The sequence below is a fragment of the Salvelinus namaycush genome, chromosome 37, assembly GCF_016432855.1.
Source record: "Salvelinus namaycush isolate Seneca chromosome 37, SaNama_1.0, whole genome shotgun sequence".
In the NCBI taxonomy this organism is placed as follows: domain Eukaryota; kingdom Metazoa; phylum Chordata; class Actinopteri; order Salmoniformes; family Salmonidae; genus Salvelinus; species Salvelinus namaycush.
The window spans coordinates 30,397,871-30,409,239 of record NC_052343.1 but is presented as its reverse complement, the minus strand read 5'-3'; the positions used below and the strand labels follow the sequence as shown (position 1 = coordinate 30,409,239).

Below are 11,369 nucleotides of genomic sequence, written 5' to 3'. Positions count from 1 at the left end.
TTAACCCACTATAGATACAGAACAGAGTTGAATATAACACACCTAGATACGAAACAGTTTGAATATACCCCACTAGATACAGAAAAACAGTTTGAATATAACCCCACTAGCAACAGAACAGTTTGAATATAACCCCACTAGATACAGAAACAGTTTGAATATAACCCCACTAGCTACAGAACAGCTTGAATATACCCACTAGATACAGAACAAGTTTGAATATAACCCCACTAGATACAGAAACAGTTTGAATATAACGACACTAGATACAGAACAGTTTTTATAAACCACACAGATACAGAACAGTTGAAATATAACCCAACTAGCTACAGAACAGCTTGAATATAACCCCACTAGATACAGAACAGCTTGAATATAACCCCACTAGATACAGAACAGCTTGAATATAACCCCACTAGATACAGAACAGTTTGCATTATAACCCAACTAGATACCAGAACAGCTTGAATATAACCCCAACTAGATACAGAACAGCTTGAATATAACCCCACATATGTGATAGATACAGCAAACAGCTGAATATAAAAACCCCACTAGATACAGAACAGCTTGAATATAACCCCACTAGATACAGAACAGCTTGAAATAAACCCCACTAGATAAAGAACAGCTTGAATATAACCCACTAGATACAGAACATGATATACCCCTACCACCCCTCCGTTGAATATAACCCACATAGATACAGAACAGTTTAATAGATACAGTGATCAGACCCCTGACTTCGCAAATTCAAAAAGTGGTGTGTGGAATACGGAATCATGGACAGTGGCTATCTGAAATCATGCCAAGTCCATATCACTATGCTGCTATTCAGTGGAGTGCTGTTTTGGTTGTCCCAAATCTGGATTAAGGGTCTCTTTTCAAAAATTAATAAATGATAAACATTCAACATGGGCCATGCTGCCAATGGTATTTGTGCTCTTTCTTGCGCTTCAAAACAAACTGTTAACTTCGGAACTGCAAAAAAACTTGATTCAGGGATGTTCAAGACTAATGGAAGTAGGAATTAAACCGTTTTGAGCGGTTCATCCAACTCGGAATTGTAAATCCAGCCTCTTTTCTAGAGCTACGACATGGAATGATCAATGCGTCATCATGATTCGACAATGTTTTTTTCCTGAGTTCTAAGTTGTTTTGATAGCTACCATAAATCCCAGAGACATGCCTGACTTTGACAAAAAATTGCAGCGCTGAAGGACTGCCCGCGTCCACCCTCCGTCAACGTGAGCATCAGCACACCAACAAGGTGATGTCAAAAATGTATTGTATGCTGCCTGCATAAAGATTGTAATATGCCAGGGAGATATGTATTACTGTAGCTAAGAAAGTCATAACTAATGTTGGTATGTTAGTAGAGATGTAGTATGCCATAAGATGTTCGTGCCTCACCCAAAGAATTTGGTCTATTTGACCCCTCTTAATTTAGCCCACTGTTCTGATCTTGTGTGCGAACAATAGCCTAAACCTGTTTTTGAGAAATATAACATAAAATATTGTTAAGAGCTTTCATTGTCTGCTATATTGCCCCCTTATTGTACCCTAGGTTTGTATTTGGTTGTTGGTACAAGATTTTCGAGCAAACTTGTACTAACGGCCTATGTTACTGAATTCTGTTGCTGTACATTACAAAAATGTTGCTAAACAATAGTTATATTGAAAATATGTCTGTCCTTAGCTCAGCTGCATTGTCTTTAATCAAAATGTACAGATGAACCTCTATCTCGCTTCGAGTCCCTTATCGCCAGTTTTGTTACAGTTTCAATTGTTTTCAGTAGAATACCAACATTTGTTTAAATCAAGGCAGCCATATCAGCTATGTTTTTTTTAAAAGGGCTCAGTAAATGACGCTGAATGAAACTGTTTTTCCGCTTAGCAGGACCAAAGCTCCTGCTTGATAAACCAGGTGTAGCGGAGATAATCAATATGCAATATGTTTGGGATGTCTGTTGGGGACAGTCTTTATGGAGGGTCCCTCCTCAACTAGGTTTTGTAGGGCCACCGTTTGGTCATCCGTTTATAGTGCAATTCAGAATTGTTTAGTTGTTGTGGTGTAGTGGTTATGCTGGTTGGATTCCACACTTGATTATTTTTTGCCTCCCCCACCAAGATTGTAACATGTCTGAAATCAATCCCATGTTCTGCTGTGCCATTGGATGCTTAGCCTAAGCCTTATTATTGTATTAAAATGACTTTTTCACATTATTCAAAACACTCAGAAATCGTGTCTGCTTCAAACTTCAGTAGCTAACCTCTCCTGTGTAGTCGGGCGGGGTTGAGTTCGGAGGGCCGAGTTTCATGCGTGGTCATTGATGAAATTAGAGTAGGCGTTGGACATGGGCGTGAAAGAATGTCACCTGTGTCAGTTAAATCTTAACAGTTAGCGGTTTGCGTGCGGTCTTAAAATGACCTGGGAAGCCAAACGTGAAGCCATATTACAATTGCTGTTTGTTTGCTGTTAGTTCATATGCCTTGTGACTGGTGATTATATAGGCCCGTAGACAATAAGACTAGTTGGCAGAATAAATTCAGCCACACCTTGTTCGTTATCACGAAAACCGGACAGCATTACCTCTTGTCAGTGAAGTCCACGACGAATGTTGCATGTTTGTATTTATTTGATTTCACTTTTTAGGTTAAGACAGTTACATGATCCACAGTTACTTCTTAAGCAAGTTCATGTTTCCGACATTCCGGACCACCTAAATACAACTTTGATTTAGAAACCACAGACAGTTACCGCAAGTCACAAAAAGAAAAAGTGGCCGCATCTACTTATATTCAGCACTATGTCAACTTAACATTTTCACATCTATCAAACACTCCTGATGTAAGATTACAACAGTGACAACTAAAAGATAAGAAAAACAATTTAGTCAAATCAACATCACATTAAATATGATGGGCTGTTCCATGTTTCTGATTTCCTGGTTGTGTTATCGTGCAAGTGAGAAAACCATGTTTACTCACCCAACATTGTATAGAGAAAGTGCCAATGCCTATCTCTCATGATTGACCAAAACGGTCTCCCCACTCTGTCATACAGTACACGGCTTGTATTTTTGTTGTTGTCCATAGGAGTACCTAGCTAAAATTGCATTGCTCGCTAGCCATAACTTCACATTCAATGGGTTAACGTTTCAGTTAGTTAACATTAGCCTTAGCATCATCATATAGCCTCTCAGGGTAGGGGCACAACAATGTAGATATAATGGTTTGATCAGAATCGCGTTTACATCATTGACCAGTAGTACTGAGTAGAATTAAGCAAGTCCAATTCCATATCTCCAATCAGGCTAATTTAGGGGAGAGGAATTCTATCTATCTTAGTATAGCCACCATTTTGAGTAACAACGAGATTGCAACAATTCAAGTTGTTTCTGTAATGACTTATGCTCTCCAACAGCGATTTGATCAAGGAAGATGCCCAAATCTCAAGCTGGCTCACTTTGAAACCTGTTTTTTCCCCGTCCGGGATCCAATTCCACAAGTGATCTCCCTCAGGTTTTAGTCTCAACGGCTCATTGGCAATGTATAACTTTTTTTTGTCAAAGGGAGGCCATAATGCTCGCTGCTCGCTTTGATTCAAGCTAACTGGCGGCAAGAATGGTTCACGCTCGTTTTGGACCAGACAGTAGACAGTATTGGATTCGTTTAGATGAGAGAGTAGGGTTGCTGTTTTTGTTTCGCTCTTTCTTGTGAGTACATTCATTCAGTACCTTTGCGAATTTTTCGATAGAAAATTATGAACAAAATGAGTTTTTATTGAGAAATATGTGTAATATTTGAGGGTGGGAGCCTGTTTCCCTTGTCGTTCGTGAATATACTTGCACTCTAACTAAAAATATGAAATTAACTTTTATAAATATATTAGGCTATTGCTAGATAATACATATTGTCAACCCTATAGGCTATTTCTCAGTTTGAAACTCCAAGGTAGCCTTATAAAAAAAAATAACTCAAGAGAAAGGGCAAGTCTCTCCAACTCTGCTGACTTCAAAAACTACATCTACCCATATTGGCTGATACTAGGCCAGTAAATTACAATGACAGATAGCTTAATAATAATGGAACCACGGGAGAATCTTGGTAATTATAACTATATTTTCTTAATGTAATTTATTATCATTAGGTGATATTGTGACTATTTAGGGAAAATTGCTGGTGGACATGGTCTGGCAAGATGAGAACTTGTAACATAGTGCGTAAAATAACTTTGAAGGAATGAAGTTTCCGGTTTTAGTTAGGGACGTCTTGAGTTGTGTGGGAGAGTGTCGGGAGGAGATAGTGACACAGAAACGATCTGAGGTGTGTGACGGGTATGAAAATATGACAGGGTGTAGTAGAGGTGTTATGAAGAAATCAGTCAGGCAGACCTCTACTGGTGGATAACTGACAATGATGTGATTTCTTCAGGTAATTATATCTTCATGTCACTGAGGACGACAGACGGTCAGGTATGAGGCTTTGGCGTTGAAATTAAAAAGACACGTGTTTATGCAGAGCCCCTGATGTCTAAACTGGACAAAGCGACGACTGTGAGGGCATATTCTATTTGACTGAGACTTTTACTTGTGCCGTACTGGTGCAGAGCAGGTACACATCGGTCAAGGTACCTTGTAATGACTTCATACGAAGCTATAGCAGCTTTCCAGTGAACACATCTAACACTCCCAATACAAAGTCATTCACAAACACTGTCTTCTTCAGAAAATAAACTATTATCACCTAGTCAGATATATTTTGGGTTTCCACAACAACTCATCAAACTGCTTCAACAGTTTTGTACACCAACTGTGTTCCCGTACACGTCATTCATTCTGGACGTAGAATGCCTGAGTACAGGCAGTGCTAGATAGTGGAGGACGCTGTTGGGTCGAGCCTTTTTTTTACGACATCCAATCTGCTTCACAAAAGCTCCAGTAATACAGAGGAAGAGGCCACTATGAGGAGGCTGAGTTTGAGCGTCGTGTGGAGGAAATGTGTTGCGGTTATAGTGAGCTTGAATTCCTGGTTGCGTGACAGAAGGATGAGGAGAGCAGAGCGAGCAAGAGACAGATAAGACAATAGTGCTGGTAGTCGAGCGGGGGAGACAGACAGAACTAGTGTGGTTAGGAGAGCGGGCTGGAGACAGACGGGCACTAGTGCTGGTTAGGAGAGCGTGGCTGGAGACCAGACAGCCACTCGTGCTGGTTAGAGCGATGTGCTACTTTACTACTATGATGAAGCTGAAGCACCCTGTGGGGTCTGGGCGGATATACTGTTCTGCCTCTGGGACTCCCCTATGAACTAGGACCCAGGAGGGTCACTGAGACTGGGTTCCTCAGAACCTCTTCCCGCTGCCCTCCCCGACACAGGCAATGAGACATGGACTGGCCCACAAATGACCAGGCAATGGGGCGAATGTTATCATTTCATTCTAGATGATTACAGGAAAACGTGGATGATAGAAGCCCCATGTTCAGACACTAACATTGGTTGACTGCATCTTACTGTATATTGGATTTAACATCTGTTGCGTTTTGCCGCCTGCTGATTTTAAAAGACGATGTGAGTTACACATTTGCCAGTAGTAGTGATCTTTAAACGGGTTCTGAAGTATGTTTCGGAGTGGCCTGCAGCCATATTGGTGCTGCTGCTAGTGTTGACAATGTAGATAATTCTCTGTAGGGGCCTGTGCGCTCTTTCAGGCGGCAACGCATCAACTAGGCATGGTCATTAGTAAACTTAGCCAGCAGGAGAAGTAGGAGTCTCAATAGGAAGTGCTGACTAATTGTAGGTCATGTGTGTCACTGATGTTATTTGGTGTAATGAGTCAGGTTGGCCCTGTGGGAACTGTACTCCCTCCCTCCACACACCGCATTGATGTGTGGAAGAAAATAACACAAGGAAAATAACACTCCTCGTGTCACGTGAAGAAGGCTTTGCGTCTCTCAAACGTCACTTGGGTCAAACATTTCGGGTAGCCTTCCACAACCTTCCCATAACAAGTTGGGTGAATTTTGGCCCATTCCTCCTGACAGAGCTGGTGTAACTGAGTCAGGTTTGTAGGCACTCCTTGCTCGCACATGTTTTTTCAGTTCTGCCCACACATTTTCTATAGGATTGAGGTCAGGGCTTTGTGATGGCCACTCCAATACCTTGACTTTGTTGTCCTTAAGTCATTTTGTCAAAACTTTGGAAGTATGCTTGGGGTCATTGTCCATTTGGAAGACCCATTTGTGACCAAGCTTTAACTTCCTGACTGATGTCTTGAGATGTTGCTTCAATATATCCACATAATTTTCCTTTCTCATGATGCCATCTATTTTGTGAAGTGCACCAGTCCCTCCTACAGCAAAGCACCCCCACAACATGATGCTGCCACCCCCGTGCTTCACGGTTGGGATGGTGTTCTTCAGCTTGCAAGCCTCCCCCTTTTCCTCCAAACATAACGATGGTCATTATGGCCAAACAGTTCTATTTTTGTCATCAGACCAGAGGACATTTCTCCAAAAAGTACGATCTTTGTCCCTATGTGCAGTTGCAAACCGTAGTCTGGCTTTTTTATGGCGGTTTTGGAGCAGTGGCTTCTTCCTTGCTGAGCGGCCTTTCAGGTTATGTCGATCTAGGACTCGTTTTACTGTGGATATAGATACTTTTGTACCTGTTTCCTCCAGCATCTTCACAAGGTCCTTTGCTGTTGTTCTGGGATTGATTTTCACTTTTCGCACCAATGTACGTTCATCTCTAGGAGACAGAACGCGTCTCCTTCCTGAGCGGTATGACGGCTGCGTGGTCCCATGGTGTTTATACTTGCGTACTATTGTTTGTACAGATGAACGTGGTACCTTCAGGCGTTTGGAAATTGCTCCCAAGACCTCCACCAGACTTGTGGAGGTCTTGGCTGATTTCTTTTGATTTTCCCATGATGTCAAGCAAAGAGGCACTAAGTTTGAAGGTAGGCCTTGAAATACATCCACAGGTACACCTCCAATTGACTCAAGTGATGTCATTTAGCCTATCAGAAGCTTTTAAAGCCATAACATAATTTTCTGGAATTTTCCAAGTTGTTTGAATGCACAGTCAACTTAGTGCATGTAAACTTCCGACTTCAACTGTATGTCTATAGGGTATATACTTTACTGTGTATAACCCCTCTCCTTGTTGTTCCTATAGTATGTATATCTATTGGGGATATACTTTACTGTGTACTTCTGATTGTCATTGTTTTGTGTAGATGCCACTCCTAACTTCAGAGACCTGCTGGCTGTGGTCCATCTGTCCCACCGTGCTGAGCTCACTGTCCGTCTGGATGTCTGTCGCAAGGTCAGTCCCTACCTACTCTAATCTTCTTTCCCTTCCACTGTCCTGTTTCCCCTCCTCTAGTCCTCTTTCCCCTCCTCTAGTCCTGTTTCCCCTCCTAGTCCTGTTTCCCCTCCTCTAGTCCTGTTTCCCCTCCTCTAGTCCTCTTTCCCCTCCTCTAGTCCTCTTTCCCCTCCTCTAGTCCTCTTTCCCCTCCTCTAGTCCTCTTTCCCCACCTCTAGTCCTCTTTCCCCTCCTCCAGTCCTCTTTCCCCTCCTCTAGTCCTCTTTCTCCTCCTCTAGTCCTCTTTCCCCTCCTCTAGTCCTCTTTCCCCTCCTCTAGTCCTCTTTCCCCACCTCTAGTCCTCTTTCCCCTCCTCTAGTCCTCTTTCCCCTCCTCTAGTCCTCTTTCCCCTCCTCTAGTCCTCTTTCCCCACCTCTTTCCCCACCTCTTTCCCCACCTCTAGTCCTGTTTCCCCACCTCTAGTCCTGTTTCCCCACCTCTAGTCCTGTTTCCCCACCTCTAGTCCTGTTTCCCCACCTCTAGTCCTCTTTCCCCTCCTCTAGTCCTCTTTCCCCTCCTCTAGTCCTCTTTCCCCTCCTCTAGTCCTCTTTCCCCTCCTCTTTCCCCTCCTCTTTCCCCTCCTCTAGTTCTCTTTCCCCTCCTCTAGTCCTCTTTCCCCACCTCTAGTCCTCTTTCCCCACCTCTAGTCCTCTTTCCCCACCTCTAGTCCTCTTTCCCCACCTCTAGTCCTCTTTCCCCACCTCCAGTCCTCTTTCCCCTCCTCTAGTCCTCTTTCCCCTCCTCCACCCCTCTTTCCCCTCCTCCACTCCTCTTTCCCCTCCTCTAGTCCTCTTTCCCCTCCTCTAGTCCTCTTTCCCCTCCTCTAGTCCTCTTTCCCATCCACTGTCCTCTTTCCCCTCCACTGTATATCTTCACATTCTCTCAGGTCATTACTAAGTATAGTACAATTGAAGATAAAGGTATAGACTATTGGGCAGGTAAAGGTATAGACTATAGGGCAGCTAAAGGTATAGACTATAGGGCAGCTAAAGGTATAGACTATAGGGCAGCTAAAGGTATAGACTATAGGGCAGCTAAAGGTATAGACTATAGGGCAGCTAAAGGTATAGACTATAGGGCAGCTAAAGGTATAGACTATTGGGCAGCTAAAGGTATAGACTATAGGGCAGCTAAAGGTATAGACTATAGGGCAGCTAAAGGTATATACTATCGGGCAGCTAAAGGTATAGACTATAGGGCAGCTACAGGTATAGACTATAGAGCAGCTAAAGGTATATACTATTGGGCAGCTAAAGGTATAGACTATAGGGCAGCTAAAGGTATAGACTATAGAGCAGCTAAAGGTATATACTATTGGGCAGCTAAAGGTATAGACTATAGGGCAGCTACAGGTATAGACTATAGGGCAGCTACAGGTATAGACTATAGGGCAGCTAAAGGTATAGACTATAGGGCAGCTAAAGGTATATACTATTGGGCAGCTAAAGGTATAGACTATAGGGCAGCTACAGGTATAGACTATAGAGCAGCTAAAGGTATATACTATTGGGCAGCTACAGGTATAGACTATAGGGCAGCTAAAGGTATAGACTATAGGGCAGCTAAAGGTATAGACTATAGGGCAGCTAAAGGTATAGACTATAGAGCAGCTAAAGGTATAGACTATAGGGCAGCTAAAGGTATAGACTATAGAGCAGCTAAAGGTATAGACTATAGGGCAGCTAAAGGTATAGACTATAGGGCAGCTAAAGGTATAGACTATAGGGCAGCTAAAGATATATACTATCGGGCAGCTAAAGGTATAGACTATAGGGCAGCTACAGGTATAGACTATATAGAGCAGCTACAGGTATATACTATTGGGCAGCTAAAGGTATAGACTATTGGGCAGCTAAAGGTATAGACTATAGGGCAGCTAAAGATATATACTATTGGGCAGCTAAAGGTATAGACTATAGGGCAGCTAAAGGTATAGACTATAGGGCAGCTAAAGGTATAGACTATTGGGCAGCTACAGGTATAGACTATTGAGCAGCTAAAGGTATAGACTATTGGGCAGCTAAAGGTATAGACTATAGGGCAGCTAAAGGTATAGACTATAGGGCAGCTAAAGGTATATACTATTGGGCAGCTAAAGGTATAGACTATAGGGCAGCTACAGGTATAGACTATAGGGCAGCTACAGGTATAGACTATAGAGCAGCTAAAGGTATAGACTATTGGGCAGCTACAGGTATAGACTATAGAGCAGCTAAAGGTATAGACTATTGGGCAGCTAAAGGTATAGACTATTGGGCAGCTACAGGTATAGACTATAGAGCAGCTAAAGGTATAGACTATAGGGCAGCTACAGGTATAGACTATAGAGCAGCTAAAGGTATAGACTATAGGGCAGCTAAAGGTATAGACTATAGGGCAGCTAAAGGTATAGACTATAGAGCAGCTAAAGGTATAGACTATAGGGCAGCTAAAGGTATAGACTATAGGGCAGCTAAAGGTATAGACTATAGAGCAGCTAAAGGTATAGACTATAGGGCAGCTAAAGGTATAGACTATAGAGCAGCTAAAGGTATAGACTATAGGGCAGCTAAAGGTATAGACTATAGGGCAGCTAAAGGTATAGACTATAGGGCAGCTAAAGATATATACTATCGGGCAGCTAAAGGTATAGACTATAGGGCAGCTACAGGTATAGACTATATAGAGCAGCTACAGGTATATACTATTGGGCAGCTAAAGGTATAGACTATTGGGCAGCTAAAGGTATAGACTATAGGGCAGCTAAAGATATATACTATTGGGCAGCTAAAGGTATAGACTATAGGGCAGCTAAAGGTATAGACTATAGGGCAGCTAAAGGTATATACTATTGGACAGCTAAAGGTATAGACTATAGGGCAGCTACAGGTATAGACTATTGGGCAGCTACAGGTATAGACTATTGAGCAGCTAAAGGTATAGACTATTGGGCAGCTAAAGGTATAGACTATTGGGCAGCTAAAGGTATAGACTATTGGGCAGCTAAAGGTATAGACTATAGGGCAGCTACAGGTATAGACTATAGAGCAGCTAAAGGTATATACTATTGGGCAGCTAAAGGTATAGACTATAGGGCAGCTAAATGTATAGACTATAGGGCAGCTAAAGGTATATACTATTGGGCAGCTAAAGGTATAGACTATAGGGCAGCTACAGGTATAGACTATAGGGCAGCTACAGGTATAGACTATAGAGCAGCTAAAGGTATAAACTATTGGGCAGCTACAGGTATAGACTATAGAGCAGCTAAAGGTATAGACTATTGGGCAACTAAAGGTATAGACTATTGGGCAGCTACAGGTATAGACTATAGAGCAGCTAAAGGTATAGACTATTGGGCAGCTACAGGTATAGACTATAGAGCAGCTAAAGGTATAGACTATTGGGCAGCTAAAGGTATAGACTATTGGGCAGCTACAGGTATAGACTATAGAGCAGCTAAAGGTATAGCCTATTGGGCAGCTAAAGGTATAGACTATATAGCAGCTAAAGGTATAGACTATATAGCAGCTAAAGGTATATACTATCGGGCAGCTACAGGCTTGATTGTTCCCTGTTTTTATCTTTCTCTCCCTCTCTCTCTTTCCCCCTGCTCTCTCCCTCGCCCCCCCCTCTCTCTCTCTACATCACTTCTCTCTCTCTCTCTCTCTCTCTCTCTCTCTCTCTCTCTCTCTACATCACTTCTCTCTCTCTCTCTCTCTCTCTCTCTCTCTCTCTCTCTCTCTCTCTCCATCGCTCCTCTCTCTCCTTCTCCCAGCTCTTCTACCTGATCTATGACAATGAGGACTATGTTCGCCAGCTGGCCCGCCAGCCAGGCTGGCAGGATGTGTTAACTAAGCTCTATATGAAGGAGTCCTATGAGTCTCGTGGTCCCTCCCTGGCAGGCTCCAGCACCCACAGCTCCCTGGACCCCTCCTCCTCCCGCCCCCCTCTCAGGTAGAGATGAGTTACATTAGTCGATTGAGGGAATCTGTATCGATTCGAAAAGTTGGGAATCAATA

General features: G+C 42.9%; 1 protein-coding gene across 1 annotated transcript in view; it reads left to right on the top strand.

Moving 5' to 3' along the window:
• nbeal2 (neurobeachin-like 2) overlaps positions 1 to 11,369 on the top strand; it is a 72,289-nt gene that overhangs the window by 12,574 nt on the left and 48,346 nt on the right. The window contains exons 6-7 of the mRNA XM_038976480.1: positions 7,241 to 7,329; positions 11,126 to 11,304. Of these exons, the coding sequence (XP_038832408.1) occupies positions 7,241 to 7,329; positions 11,126 to 11,304 (268 nt within the window). The remainder of the gene's footprint in view (positions 1 to 7,240; positions 7,330 to 11,125; positions 11,305 to 11,369) is intronic.